The sequence below is a fragment of the Marmota monax genome, unplaced genomic scaffold (genome assembly GCF_021218885.2).
Source record: "Marmota monax isolate L192 unplaced genomic scaffold, Marmota_monax_Labrador192_F-V1.1 WCK01_AAM20220418_F8-fsc00164, whole genome shotgun sequence".
NCBI lineage: Eukaryota > Metazoa > Chordata > Mammalia > Rodentia > Sciuridae > Marmota > Marmota monax.
The window spans coordinates 3,829,903-3,844,273 of record NW_026693313.1 but is presented as its reverse complement, the minus strand read 5'-3'; the positions used below and the strand labels follow the sequence as shown (position 1 = coordinate 3,844,273).

Below are 14,371 nucleotides of genomic sequence, written 5' to 3'. Positions count from 1 at the left end.
ACAGTGCTAGACACGCCCTTCTGATGGCCCAGGTATGAGCTGGTTGTTTTGGTGTTTGAGTGTCCCTCTTTTCTTGGAAGCTAAGTGTTCCCCGGCCCTGCCCTGGGGTAGGGTGTTGGAGCCTGTTTTGGGCCAATTTTCCTTGCTACCTGGTGAAAGTGATAAAGATGCAATGAATATTACTTCAAGTTTATCAACTTTCATAGTAAAATAAAATGTTTTAATTCTTTTACAAAATTCAAAGTGGTTAGCATTTATAACTACTACTACTACTACTACTACTACTACCACTACTTAAAGCATAGATTTATAATCTTACAATAATTTCAAAACAACTTACATCAGAATTTGTTAGAGTTGACAGTGGCTTGGGTTATTCTGTTTTTCTGTCTGTTATTCTCCTAAAACCCAAGTGACCACATGTCTATTTTTTTTATCTCCAAAAGGAACTAAAGGACAGTTTTGTAAATATACACACATAAAGTCTTTGCAGAGAAATTCCTATGCCCCAGCTTCCTGCCTGAGTGTTCATAGGAAACTTGAGGGGAGAGAAAGCAGGCCCTCAAGTACTCATTAGTAATAACGATTAGCAATTATGTTAGCACTGTAGAGATGAACTGCTTAAAATCAGGCTTTATTAAGTTTCCTAAGTAACAAAGAAGGTGTCCACCTTTGATATGTTTTAGGGCTATACATATGCATTATTAATAGGGCCCTCTTTAAAAAAACAAGCAAAACCAAAAATAAACTCAAATCAATTCATCAAGAGCACAAACCAGTCTCTGACCTTGCAAAGTGGGCAAAACAATGATCGGGATCTCAGGGTCTTGAGTCACAGGTGGGAGTTGCCTCAGGACCTTTGAAGCAACTGGAGGGTGGCCAGGTCATACCAGTGGAGCGAGGTGATGTCTTCTCAAAGGACTCAAGACCCATATCTGAATTCTGCACACAAGTAGAAGTTTTTTGATCTGCAAAATTTTATTAAGCAATAGCTGGACAACTTTTACAGTTTCAAATCATCAAGGAAAAAAAATAAGGAGATTAATCCATCTCAGTAATAAAGGCAGAAAATAATTTGGACAAATCACATCATTTTGAATGCAAACCATTAATGCCTTCTAGAATACCTCCTGCACAATCTAATACACAAAATACATACATAGAGAGGTGAATAAGAGGAGCTCACTGAAATGCAATCGGGAAACTCAACAGATCTTGCCTGGAAAGTAAAACAAAGCAGGATGCTCAAGTAAAAACAAACGACGGTAGAGGAACCAGGTGCACAAAGCAGTGCACGCCCTTCCCAAGGTCTGAGAGAACATGCTGGTGGTCTTATGTGGTCTGGGACCTGTGTGCCTCATCACACACTTACAGAGTTGGGGGAAGGAAGAAAAAGAAAATGCCAGTAGTAATAAACTCAGAAGTGATGTTCAAATTTACAGTACCAAAATAATGCATTTATAAACAAATGCAAAAACAATACCCCTTTGGTAAATAATACAGTGCCTTTTTCACTCAAATGCATAACCCATGCTTTTTTACAACATGAAAAAAAATTTATCTACAATAAACGAGATCTTAGAATCCTACCCCCCCACCCTTAAAAAGAACTTGTAAACAGAAAGTATAGGTACAAGTAAAATTACAAGAAAATTGCACAAAGTCAAAGAAAGGGAAACAAAATAAGCCACAACCTTTCAGAGTTTATCAGCCAGAGAAAAGAAAATACCCAAATGGCGCCATGTTCTGAGTCGTGTGTTCATACAAACTCCCAGGACCCAAACAACACTTCAGACACGTTTGTCTCGGCCAACTTTGTCCACAACCACAGACTTGGCCACATGATCTGCAGCCCACACACGGGTTCCTTTTTCACAGGTCCCTTTTCGATAAACCTTCGGATTAGAAGGTGGTGCAGCGCTGGGAGCAGAGGAGCACACTAAAGGATGGGATCCGCCTGGATTCCTACTCCTCTCTTCTTCCTGAACACACTCTCAATCAGTTATGGGGGAAAGTGGTGACTTATCTTAGGGCTATTTTCAAGGGCGTCCACTGAGTAGGGCACACTCAGGGGATTCCTCCGACTTGCCTGGAATCAGTGCTTTTGTGTAATTTTATGAGATCAAGCATGTTTTGAAACGTATTTAGAGGTGAACTTTCTAAAGATATTCTGTTAAATGCACTGGTTTATATTCAGCAGACAGCTCACAGACTCAGGAAAGGAAACACTTCTCCACAAAAAGGCAATGTTTTGAAACACACTTTCCACGCCTGTCAAGTGGGAAGATGAAGCTGCTCAGTTCTGAGCTCTCTGGCTGCTGGGGGAGTGTGGATGATAGTCCAGGCGCCTCTTCCATTTTCCAGATGGACAAAGCTGGATCTGGCAGCCCCAGACTTGCCCAAGGTCACCCTCCAACCTTCTGCTCTGATTTCAGAGTGAACCTTAGATGTTTCTGCATGTCCTTGTGGACACCTAACAGTGGAGCGAGGGCTACAGATGAAAAACACCAACCTGCAAAAGCCTTTCATTTACACACCATTAGAGTCTTGAGAGCTTCCTCCTTCTTTGGCCCCAATTTTTCCCAGGTTAAACATTCAATGGGTATTTTGTGTATACATCCACGGCCTTTGGTTTGATGAGGTTAAGAGCTAAACAAATTTAAAATTGGTTTTTATGTTTCTTAATATACAGATTCCCTCAAAAAGACCCCATGTAGTTTACTTTATATTTCACTAATATTTTTAAATTTAATAAGGTATCTTGACATTCATAAACTGCTACTAACAAGCACAAAGTACCTGGAATTCTGCTGCTTAAACTCCTCATATTGGTGGCATTAAACCTCCACGATGAAGTCAGACTCCATCACGGCGCCATGGCTGCAGCCAGCAGCTTCCACCTCACTGGGCAGGAGACCCTGCTTCTCATGCCCCTGCAGACTCGGGCGAGCAGCCATCCCTGATGCACCCATCTGTGGCTCCTTGGGGGGAAAATAGCTTTCGGGGAGTCATTTGTTCTTATTAAGAAAAGTCCTAAAATGTACCCTTTTGTGGCTTTTGCATCTCAAAAACCAATCATAACTGAAAGAACTAAAACTTATTTCTTAAGAATTTCACTAATGGGTCTCTCCATTTCCTATAATCCTTTATTATGAATTGAAAATTTAAAATTCTCAAAATAAGGGGAATTAGGGCATAACTGTCTCAAAGAAATATTCTCTTGTATATAACCAATACTACAGAATTTTTAAAAAGGATCACTTCTAAAGGATTAATAGGAACTTTTCCCAATTAGAAAGTTACAAATTACCCAGCAAAAACATCTTCTATTATATCCTCTTTATTTCTTGTGGTAAAGTACACTACCACCACATGAATCATTACAAAGATACTATTTTTCTAAATAAATAATAAAACGGGCATAACTCACCAATACATAGTAACAAAATAATTCCTAGGAATACTATGAAAAGCAAGGTAATAATTATCTCTCGGACAACAGAACAGGGAAATTGTATTTAAATTACTTCAGAAACAGGCGATAACAATTATTGCACAACTAATAAGAAGCACTGAAACACCATATCAAGCTCCAGGAACTCATATAATAAGAATTAGACAAATCAAAATTTACCTATCAAACAGTTGGGTCTAATATTTTAATCTCTAACATTGGGAAACTCCAGTATTACCTGGGAGATGTCCTTCTCGTTAAAAACCTTGTTGGCATTTCTTTGGACTTAAGAGTGATGAGTGATATCTCCTCACTCTACAAAAGGAATGGGCCAGTTTCTTTTTTTAATTTTAAATCCAAATAGGGAATTAATTTTTTTTTTAAATTTGAAAATACTTTTCTAAGCATCTTCCATTTTTCTGTTTTTAAATAAAATCCATATTTAGGAGTTAAAATCAACAGACAGTTCTTGTACTTTGGCCATAAACATCACCACAGGAATGAACACCAAACCACCATCAAAAAATGGACCGGACCTTGTGACAGACTGGGATACTGCGGAAGGGGGAGAGGCAGGCAAAGAGACTTGAGGCGGATTTTTTCCCCCCCTATTAACAAAGAAGTAGAGAACCCACTCCCTAAAGTAAGATCGATAATTTTAACAATTTTTTTTTTCCCCAGTGGTTTATTACCTTAGTAAACAGTCTATACAATTAATAAACAGCTTTTTGTTTCTTTAGAGACGATCCTAACTTTTGTCAAAGATTTGACTATGCTCCTAACTTTTAAAACCCTGGCAAATGCTGAAAATATTGTGTTTATAATTTCTATTTCGATGGAAACATTTCTAGTTAATTGAATTTTAACATAGCCAAGAGGAAGAAAGGAGTGGTTTCAACTCAAGTCTCGTCCACAGTTTTAGGAAGAGAAAGGACAGAGCAATAATACTGGAAGGGAAAAATCATGTTTACAGTAATGGGTTCCAGGTTCAAAAACAAAAGGCAGAGGGAGGACAATGGCTGTTTCTCAGGAAGTGGATCTAGTGACTGACCACCACACTGTCTTGGAAAACTCCTTGCCCTACCCCGGGGCCAGGATCTTTCCCCTGCTGTCTCCTACCTTCTCCTGAAGTCAACCTCAATGATGATCATCATTGGTCCCATGGAACTCTGACACAGGATGAGACTAGTGGAGTCTCCCAACGTAAACATCCTTGGAAGAGGAGCTCAGCCCTTGCACAGGTCACACTCCTGAGTCACTCAGGTGTCTGCAAAGCATTGTGAGCCTGTCCAACATGCAGTTTCTTCCTCACCCATCATGCTTTCCCTGATATCACTCATGACCAAACTGCAGTTAAGCAGTGACAGCACCCCCATACAGAGCATGCTTTCATTAGTCAACAGAGTTCATTTGCCCAAATGCCTTTATTCCTCAAGTCACCTTTTAGGGAGTGGCACAACACAAATAAATTAAAAGCTGTCCCCATTCCCCCAGGAAAACCTGAATCTGCAGGATTTTTGGTTGTGATCTTTAAAAAAGTTTTTGTTTTGCACTAGTGGTAATGTTGGAGGAGTAAAGGCCAGAAGTTGTGGAGAATGAACCTAACGCATATTCCCTATGTCTGAAAGAAAGGCAGGCTAGCAGGTGGTCTGTCTTCTCTCCAAGGCCCTTGTCCCAGGCACTGAGAAGCAGATCCAGGAGAACATTCAACAGCCAGGCTGTCCCTCCTGAAAGAACACCAGGCCCCTTGCACTCTTTGCTTCCAAAAGTCACACGACTGAAAGAAAAGAAAGACAGTAAAGGACAACCATATATGCGCAACGCCTGAGGGTTAGCGCCCCTCTGGCCTGAGGGCTCTTCCTGCCCGGCTGACATCTCCGGTCTTTCTGGCACCAGCAGTGCAGGCTCCTCCTCCCAGGGCTCCTCGGCGTCTTCTCTCCACACCAATCTCTTCATTTGAGGCGCTGAGTCACATTGGCCAGAGCCACTGCAAAGGCCTGCACAGCTGAGAAGGGGTACTGGAAGTCCAGAATGTATGCATTGCCGTCAATCCGTCCAAACTGCATCACCTGGGGGGAGGGGTGGCAGGGAAGCAAAGACACGAAAGGAAACAAGGTGGGAAAGAGGCCACCAGGTCTGCTGGCTCCTGATGGAAGCACACAGCACAGTCCGTGAGTAGTTCTTCAGGAAGAAGGTAATATATAAAACCAAAAATTGAAACATCAACAAATAGAAGCATGTTCTTTGCAAATATGATGGCAAATACTAGGAAAAAACCAACCACTAGGAAACACCTGCCTCAGGGGGAAAAGGTGCCATTAGGTGGGTATGGTGGAGCAGGATCTCGTTTTCCTTACAAATCTCATGGAATCATTTGACTAATACTTAGTACATGCATTACTTGGATTAAAAATACATAAGATAGCAGTGGGCATACTCAGAATCATAATCCTAATGGCTCCACCTCAGAGACATTAGTTGTTTCCTCCCATCCTGCTTGGCTTCTTTTTATGGTCCTGGGTATTGAACCCAGATCCTTGCCTATGCTAGATAAGAGATCTTTTGACTGAGCTATGCCCCCCAAACCCTTATTTTGAGACAGGGTCTCCCTAAGTTGCCCAAGCTGGCCTTGAACTTGTGATCCTTCTGCCTCGGTCTCCTGAGTAGCTGGGATTACAGGTGCATGTCACCATGCCTGGCTCTCACTCGGCCTTCTGAAGTTTTCCTGGAAGGCCAAAGCACTGATATCCTTCACTTAGTGGCCACAGCCCTGCAACTTTCTTACCTGCCGCCCCTCCAGCTCGATCTGGAAGTTCTTGGCCGACTCCTGGGTCACCCGCCCTCCAAAGTCCAGCTGGTACACCTGTGTAGCCTCGTTCCACAGAGGTTGCTTGTTGGCCATCACGTACACAAATCCCTGGCTGCCCAGACGCCCATCCTCCTTCTCACTGGCTTTGCGGCACTTGAACTCCTCCAGCTCACTGGCTGTGCGCAGACTCCTCTTGCTTTTCCACCCCTTCTTGCTGCCCTGGCTTTGGTTCATCAGCTCGTCCCCGCTGATGAACAGCTCGGGCTCACTCTCTGAGCTGTCCTGGAACTCGTTGGTTTTGTTCAACTTCTTTGACTTCAGCTGGTCTTTCTGACTCTTCACTTTCTTTTTTTCTCTCCCTAGGCGAGGACTGGAGATGAGCGAGTTAAAGTCACTCAGAGTCCTAGCCTCCTTCTTCACTTTACCCTCAGTGATGGCCTGAACACTTCCTTCCTCTGCTCGGCTGTCCAGTCGCTTCCGGTTCTTCTTTCCAAATTTTTCAGTCCGCTGGGGAACAGGGCTTTCAGTCAGGGAGAGGACTTCTTGGAAGTTGTCTGCGGTCTCTACCATCACCTCTGTACCCATGTGGCTTTGGAGGTCAGGTGGTGGTGGGGACACGAGGGGCTTCTCCACCACCACGTGGGGCTTGGGGGGAAGAGTGGCCTGGGGGTTCTGCACGGGGGGGCAGGTGCTATAGGAACTCCATGGGTGCAAGGCGATAGGTGGCAGCTGTAAACTGGAGCACGTGCTGCTTCCTGGGTACATGGGGGGCAAGGTGCAGTACGAGAGGCTGGGTGGGTGCGCTGGCTGCAGGACAACGGCAGACTCCTGTGGTGCAAACTGTGTTGGGGACAGGGCATCTTTGGGGGAGCAGGGAGCCTGCACTCCAGGCAAAGGGGTGTTATAGCTTCCTGGATATGGAACTCCCATTCCATAGCCTGACTGGAAAGTGGCAGTAGGGCTGGCAGGAGACTTGGGGGAGACAAAGGGTACTCGGGTCACATCCAGGTGCTGGCTCTGCCCTAACATTAGAGGGGGCAGTTTTAAGGGGTTGGGCACCGAAGTCTGTGCTGTCCTTTCCTGGGGGACCCAAACATCCTCACCCAGCACAGGGTCCCACTGATAAGGGGGAGGCCGCTTCACAGTGACAGCAGCTTCGGGCAGCGGGGGGTGCCTAGGGGCCTTCTCAAGCTGACAGTGCTGGGACAGGGCCTCGTCCTCTGTGAAGGCTGAGTTCACGTAGTCAGTGCGGTCGCGGGCACTGTCGGGCGGGCTGAGGAGGCTGTAAGAGGACTGGGAGGCCAACGGGGAGGTGCTGACAGCATGGGCCAGAATGGTGCCTGACTGTGCGCTGGGCCCCGCGCCACTGCACTGGCTACAGGTGTACAAGGCTGGCGGGGGCCGCGCAGGGAGTTGTGCCACTGCTCCCCCAGGGCCACCCTTGGGCTTGGCCAGGGGCTGCAGTGGGGCTCGGGAGCTATCAGCCAGCTGGGCCATCTTGAGTGCAACCTCACGGTTGTTCCTCCGCAGGGTGGCATGGATGAGGCTGTTATCCAGTCTCTGGGCAGCACTCCGCCCCTGGGCCAGCTGGCTAGCAATTTCGGGATATGGGGGTGGGTCCCCTGTGGGTATGGAGTAGCGAGGGACTGTCAGGCGGTTTAGGGTGGCACTGGTGCAGGGCTGGGAGACCTTCTTCTCAGTGGCGGTGAGCCTCAAGGTAGCTGAGCTGCCTGGGCCAGGGAGGGTGTAGGTGTTCTGGGAGCAGAGCATCCGCGTGCGAGGCCGGCACACCTCCTCCACGTTGCCGCTGCTGTCGAAGGTAGTGATCCTCTCGTAGCCCAGTGGGGGCTGGTAATGTACTGACGTAGGGTAGAGAGAGAAGTCCCCTTTCTTCAAGCACACATCCACCGGGGCCTGTGGAGGTGGCAGAGGGGGTGGGGGTGCCGCTGTGGTGGGGGCAGCAGGGATGGTTCCTGGGTAGGGGGGTGGGGGATTCATCTTCGTCACCTGGATCTCCTGGGGGGCACTGAAGACCACTGTATCCCCCTCTGCTGCCAGCTGAGGCACCGGCCGCAGGGCCTTGGTGGACTTCTGTAGGTGTTCATGGTCTCGGTCTCCGTGGTCCACCACAGACAGCTGCATGGCCCCCTGTGGTGGCGGCGGCGGTGGCGGTAAGGGCAACTGAGGAGGGTTCTGAATGATGCGGCCCATTTCCACACCTCCAAAAATCACCTGTCCAGGGTTGGAGTACCGGTTGGAGACTGGGTATTGGGTGGCACTGTCAACTGCATGTTCTGCTGCCCCCACCACTGTAGTTTGATTGGTCAGGATGTCCAGCTGCACATTCTGATTGGCCAGCAGAGACTGTACCAGGCCAATGCTCTGTGTGGGAGACATAGCTTGAGCTGAGCTGTGAATTGGTGCAATAGGGATATTCACGGTACAAGGTGGGTTGTTCTCAGGGACACCAGATGCTCCTGTCACTGAAAGGAAACTGGAATAAGAACTGCTTGCAAAAGAGTGTTGTGAAATAGGGTCAGAATAAGCAATACATCTGGACTTATCCCACCCTTAGCATGTAAAAGGCAAATGCTAGAGAATGAGCTGTGTTTGCTTAGAGAGAGGGCGACTGTTCCCCAAACTACTCTGTTTCTGGAAGGGCACACAGCAGCCTGACTGTTCTGTGGGTTAAGGGCATTGCCAGAGCTTTTCAATGAACAAAGATGGAACCTTCTGCATTTGGTACCAGGTGCCTGAATGATGCCATTACAAATAACTTCAGTTAAAGAAACTTGAGGGCAGTTGTGTAGTGTGGAACTCTACTGGGGACTTATAATGTCTAGGCTTCCAACCTATCCATAATTGTGGATTGGTTAGAGTGGGAAGTGTTTCCAACACATACACATCTGAAATTTGTACACAAATTAAGATTCTGTAAGTAGAATCACCTAAAATGTAGAAAAACCAATAAAGAATCTGCTAGCAAATGTGCATATTGGGTGAAGAATAATTTCACGGGTTAGGCAGCCCTAATTAAATGCTCTTTGGCATTTCAGACACTACGGAAGGTAGAGCTACTGAACAAAACCCTATCAACACTCCCTATGGCACGCAGTGAGGATTTCATGGAGCATGCGTGTGAACCACACCGGCAGGCAGCTGCTCAGAGCTGCTGTCTGTACCCATGTCGGAAGTGCACCCTGGCAGTTCAGCTCTTAGAAGCCTAATGAGCCACTGTGGCTCCTGTTCAGAGAACGCTTCCATTGACTCAGAAGCCCGAAGGATGGGGCTAACTGCCATGTGGCAACTAGTCCCTGGGCAGGAAACAGATCTAATAGGCTTGTGGTACAGGCTGGTTGACATCACACCAGAACTCCAGAAAGCAGCCAACTGGCTTATCAAAGAGTTGAGCCCACCCTTGGGGCCTGTAACTAAGGTCTCTAGTAAGATATAACCATCCTCTGGCTGCACAAACCTGGTTCCATTTCAAGTTTCCTATCATAACTGTGCAGATCTCTCTTCCAGATGTTCTCTGGTCTGCAGGGTATAGTGAGAACAAGCATCTTCCCCTCCAAAGGGAAGAGTCTCTTTACTGAGTCACTGTCAGTGAATGGAAGCCCTCAGTAAACCCGCCTCTCTCCCTGGGAGCCACAAACAGCAGCAACAACTGCAGCAGCAATATAGCACTGGAGGGAGCTATTTGGGGAGATAAGGGAGACCATTAAGGGTAAAGTGTAAAAGACACTAAGTATAAAATTCCCTAAGAGAGGAACCACAACAGAGCAGTCACATGTGTGAACACACCTGGTAAATCATCTTCATCTTCACTGAAAACATTTGGGTTGAAGACAGGTAAGTTAATATAGTCCATGGAAATCTTCCGAACTTCTGGGAGATAGATAGTCATCTGCCGTGGCTGGAGATGCAGCAGGCTGGTTTTATAGATCACTGTGAGGATGAAGAAGGACACTATGAACAGAGGTACGTCAGAGGAGAGCCAAAGCACCAGTGGAATAGTGGGAAGAGAAAAGGAGGGCTGTGGCTCTCTGCCATCAGAAGACAGCTCTACATGTAGGGCCACAAACCCAAGGAGCTCCTTGTCCCTGTGCACCTCTATGCAAGGCTGGTGCTCGGGCTGATGGCTAAGGGACTCATGTGTTCACCTCTCCTGCCCACAAAAGAAAAAGAATATAAATTTTGGTGAAATCATTATGTATGGTTCTATATAACTTAAGAGTTAATGCATTAAAGTGCTATTCTTTGTTGTCCAGATTGACAAATAGGGAAAAAAAAATGTGAGGAGGGATTAGGAAGGCGACATCAGCTGCCTTCAGGAAGAAAACTAGGTGTCTTTGATTTTTACTGTATATTTCTCTTAATCTATTGAATTCTGAATCTCTTATGAGTTTTTAAAATCAAGAAATGCTAAAAAAATTTTCACGGGTTAGGCAGTCCTAATTGAAGGAAATAAAATATCCAATACAGTGAACTACACTCACTTTTTAAGTTCACAATATACAGTCTTTGAAAATATTTAATGGGACACCCTATATATATTATGCCTTCCAGAATCTAAGAGTTAATATCTTTTCTCCAAGAGAATCATGTGGAAAATTTTTGTAGCTTGATAACAGTAACATATAGACCCAAATGCTCTTTTTAAAAAGGTTAACGATTTGAACAATGATTCCAATGCTTTTGTCTTAGGGCACCCAGATGACTGGCAGCAGGCAGCATCTGCTTCTTCAAGGACTCTCACAGGCTCATTTGTGGATCTACTCATCATACAAGAAATAAGGGTAGAATGAGAAGATCCCTTAAGTGAAGTCTGACTTCCATTCCTTTTTTCAATATTTACTATAGGCAGATGGCTGAGTTGTCAGCTTACTGATGTGGGGATAATAATGATATTCAAACAGTGGTTATTAAAAATCAACCATCTCCATCAACAGGGCACTGGTGCACAGCTGCACAGACTTTTGTGGTCCTCAGAGAACTTCTAGGTTGCTGAAAATATGCTTTCTTTGCATCATGTACAGGGGGTGGTGTGTTCTATCTCCTCACTTTTATGTTTTACTTTTATTCATCTTTTTTCTTTGAAGCTAAGAAACCCTAAAATGAAAAAATCCAAATGCAATGCTCTTTAATAAATCTCTGAAGATGCAGAGCAAAAGATCTTTTTTTTTAACATCTGATTTGCAAGAATTATTTATATTAAAGGATCTGCATGAAAACAATCTTACAGATTTAAAATTTTTCAAAAACCATTTTTAGTAGGTGACATAGCACATCTGAGATGCAGCCACAGGTCCGTCTGAGCTGGCCTGGCAGAGACGTGTATATGGGAAACGAGATGGCAATGAGGAAGACAGGGATGGGCCACAGCCTCTCATCCAAACGGGGAGCCACCCAGCAGAAAGAAGGTATTTTTAAAGAATCTGCCATTTTCCTTTCTTCTTTGTCTCTGATGTCAGTCTCACAAGGGAGCACTCCTCAACTGGGCAGGATGCAGATGAGAACCAAGGTCTGCATTCTGGCCCAGTTTCAGTCCCCTTAGTTTGGTTTTCCTCTGTGTCTCAAACTTGTCATGGGTGGGGCATTTATCTGGTACTGAAAAATGAAATTATAAATATTTACCACTAAGAACAGTCAGCCAACTTCTTAAATCTCTTAAAACTATTTCCCTCCATTTTGTTCAGATGTTTCTTGTAATTCAAGAAGCTGGACTCTGGTCCCACGTGCCCACATAAACCAAAATAGCTAAACATCTTTGAGAGCTTTGACAGAGTTTTGTATTTCTCTTATTTATTTATTTTTTTAAATTCAGGAATTAACTTTTTAAAAAAAGTGCCAGTAGCAAAAGTGACCTAAAAAATTAATTCAAACTTTTCTGAAATCATAGTGGCTGGAGTGAAGGTTTGGCAGAACACACAGGCTAATCTGGTGCTGTCTTAGGAGCTCATTTTCCACTTCAGGCTGCCAAAGGTTGAAACTGAATCTTTTAGTCTGATTTCAAATGGGGCAGTGGAATAACAGAATAAGATTTTTTTTTTTTTTTTTTTACCTGCACCGAGGTTGGTTGGCAGGAAAGCAGCCAAACCCACAATCTTAAATTTGGTTCCCCAGATATTGGACGTGACCTGAGCAAGATAATTGTGCTGTGAAGGAAAAAAGGAAAAGAAAAAGTCAGAATCTCAGTCTACTTCCATGTTTTTTATTAGTCCCTGTAAGAATTTTCATACTTATTGCACACCATCAATCATTCCTGCCATCCTTCTGTCGTTTTTAAGACCAGGTGTTAACTAGAACAGGCCAGGCTCCCATTTCCTAATGGCCGTGCACACAGCAAGAGTGAGGGTGGTTCTGTCCTAGCACGTCCACGTGTGCAGTTTAAAAAGCCATCAAAGCTGGAATATGGGGGCATGTACCCGTAATCCCAGCTACTCAGGAGGCTGAGGCAGGCAGATCACTTGAGCCCAGGAATGTAAGACAAGCCTGGGTGACACAGAGCAAACCTGTCTCAAAATAATTTAAATCAATAAATAGTCCACCAAAGTGGTTTGGGCACAGTTTTCTTTGTCCCTGCTTTCCCCCAATCTGGTCTAAAAAAGGAAACCAACTCTGAATCCACTGTTCTCCTTGGAAATTCTCTTGGAAACTCTTTGTGTTTCCAGCAGGCTGAGTGGAGGCAAAGGAGGCAGGGGAGTCAGGTATGGCTGGACTGAGGGGCCATGGTTGGGGTTCTTGCTGAAGACAATGGGGAGTCACTCTAGGACAAGAATTGGCTTGAAGGGGCACAGGTAGAAAAGTGGATGTGCCTCAGTCAGAGTGCCACTGGAGGAAGTTTCTAGAGGCAGAGAGGCACATGGAACAGAACCAGGCACCTGAATGCAGGTGGTAGAGAGTAGGGCAGGCAGGTAGGGGAAGGATGATGGAGTGTCCAAGTGGCTGGAGGGTTCAGCCATGTGTTACTACCTGAGTGATGTCTTCAAAAGGAAACTCTCTCCGAGTCAGGCTGGGTGAGCCGATGGAAGGCTTTCGCATAGGCAACCTTGGAGATCGGGAGATCTCCTGAGCAGCCCGGGGCAGCTTGGGAGACTTCCGGGCCTCAATGCTGATCCTGTGGAGACAAAGTGAGGGGGGTCAGGCATGCACAGAGGGGTAAGGCCAGTATTTCTTCCCTTCCAAGGTCAGCCGTGGACATCAATTCTCTGCAGCCAAGGTCCTATTTTCAAAAAGCTCTTACTCCTGCTTTGGCTTTAGGAATATGAGGAAAGAATGAACTGTATATTGAATAATAAATACAACATCTGAAAATATGTTGAAATTAGATCAAGATTTTTTTCCCTCCCATTTCTCTGTATGGGGGATTGAACCCAGGGCCTTGTACCTGGTAGGCAAGTGTTCTACCCCCAGCCCCCAATTGAGTTATTTGAAAGGAACTTCATTTGTAAGGGAACTGTCTTTCACTTTCTACCCACTTAAGAGTAAGTTTGGAAATGTCCACATGACTTCTGCCAGGGGTGTGTACAATCAGTCCTGGGGAAAATGCAAGAAGGGAAGTCCTCTCTCACTCTGAGGCCACTATGATTTTTTAAAATTCCTTCCACGACAGTTTGAATTTTAACAGATTCATCTAACACTTTACCACCTGCAATAGTTCCATCAGATCAATGAATCTAATACTTTTCTGCTGAATTCTGACACCAGATTCTAGCTCTGCTCGGTTCTTTATACTTTCTTTCTTTCTGAGGTGCACATGTTCAATGCCAGTCTACCTCAAAGAGAGGGTTACAAATGAATATAACAAGGTTTCTAACATCCTATAAATATGTGTTGAACCTCATACATAATGCTTGCAAGCTTGTTGAGAAACTTCAGGCTCCTGAGGAATAGGGGAATTGGGGATCAAGTTAATGAAAGCTGTGAGCCAGGGCTATCAGCCTGGATGCTGTGTGGAGGGGGGGGGTTCCAGGCAGGAAGAGGAGGAGGAAGGGACCAGGCAAGAGGTGGCAGCCTTAAATGGACATCTACATGCCAAGGGTTTAGTTTCTTATATATAGTAAGTGCCCTCTGCCCAATGAACTAATTGCTTCAGAGCTAGGCAT

At 45.2% G+C, this 14,371-nt stretch overlaps 1 protein-coding gene across 4 annotated transcripts in view; it reads right to left on the bottom strand.

Moving 5' to 3' along the window:
- Window positions 1–955: 955 nt before the first annotated feature.
- Tulp4 (TUB like protein 4) overlaps window positions 956–14,371 on the bottom strand; it is a 221,600-nt gene continuing 208,184 nt past the window's right edge. For all 4 annotated transcript variants that reach the window (XM_046456592.2, XM_046456591.2, XM_046456590.2 and 1 more), the window contains 5 exons: window positions 13,239–13,383; window positions 12,328–12,421; window positions 10,068–10,211; window positions 6,240–8,746; window positions 956–5,523 (listed from right to left, as the gene is read on the bottom strand). In XM_046456592.2, coding sequence (XP_046312548.1) covers window positions 5,407–5,523; window positions 6,240–8,746; window positions 10,068–10,211; window positions 12,328–12,421; window positions 13,239–13,383 — 3,007 coding nt within the window. In that variant the 3' untranslated portion in view covers window positions 956–5,406. The remainder of the gene's footprint in view (window positions 5,524–6,239; window positions 8,747–10,067; window positions 10,212–12,327; window positions 12,422–13,238; window positions 13,384–14,371) is intronic.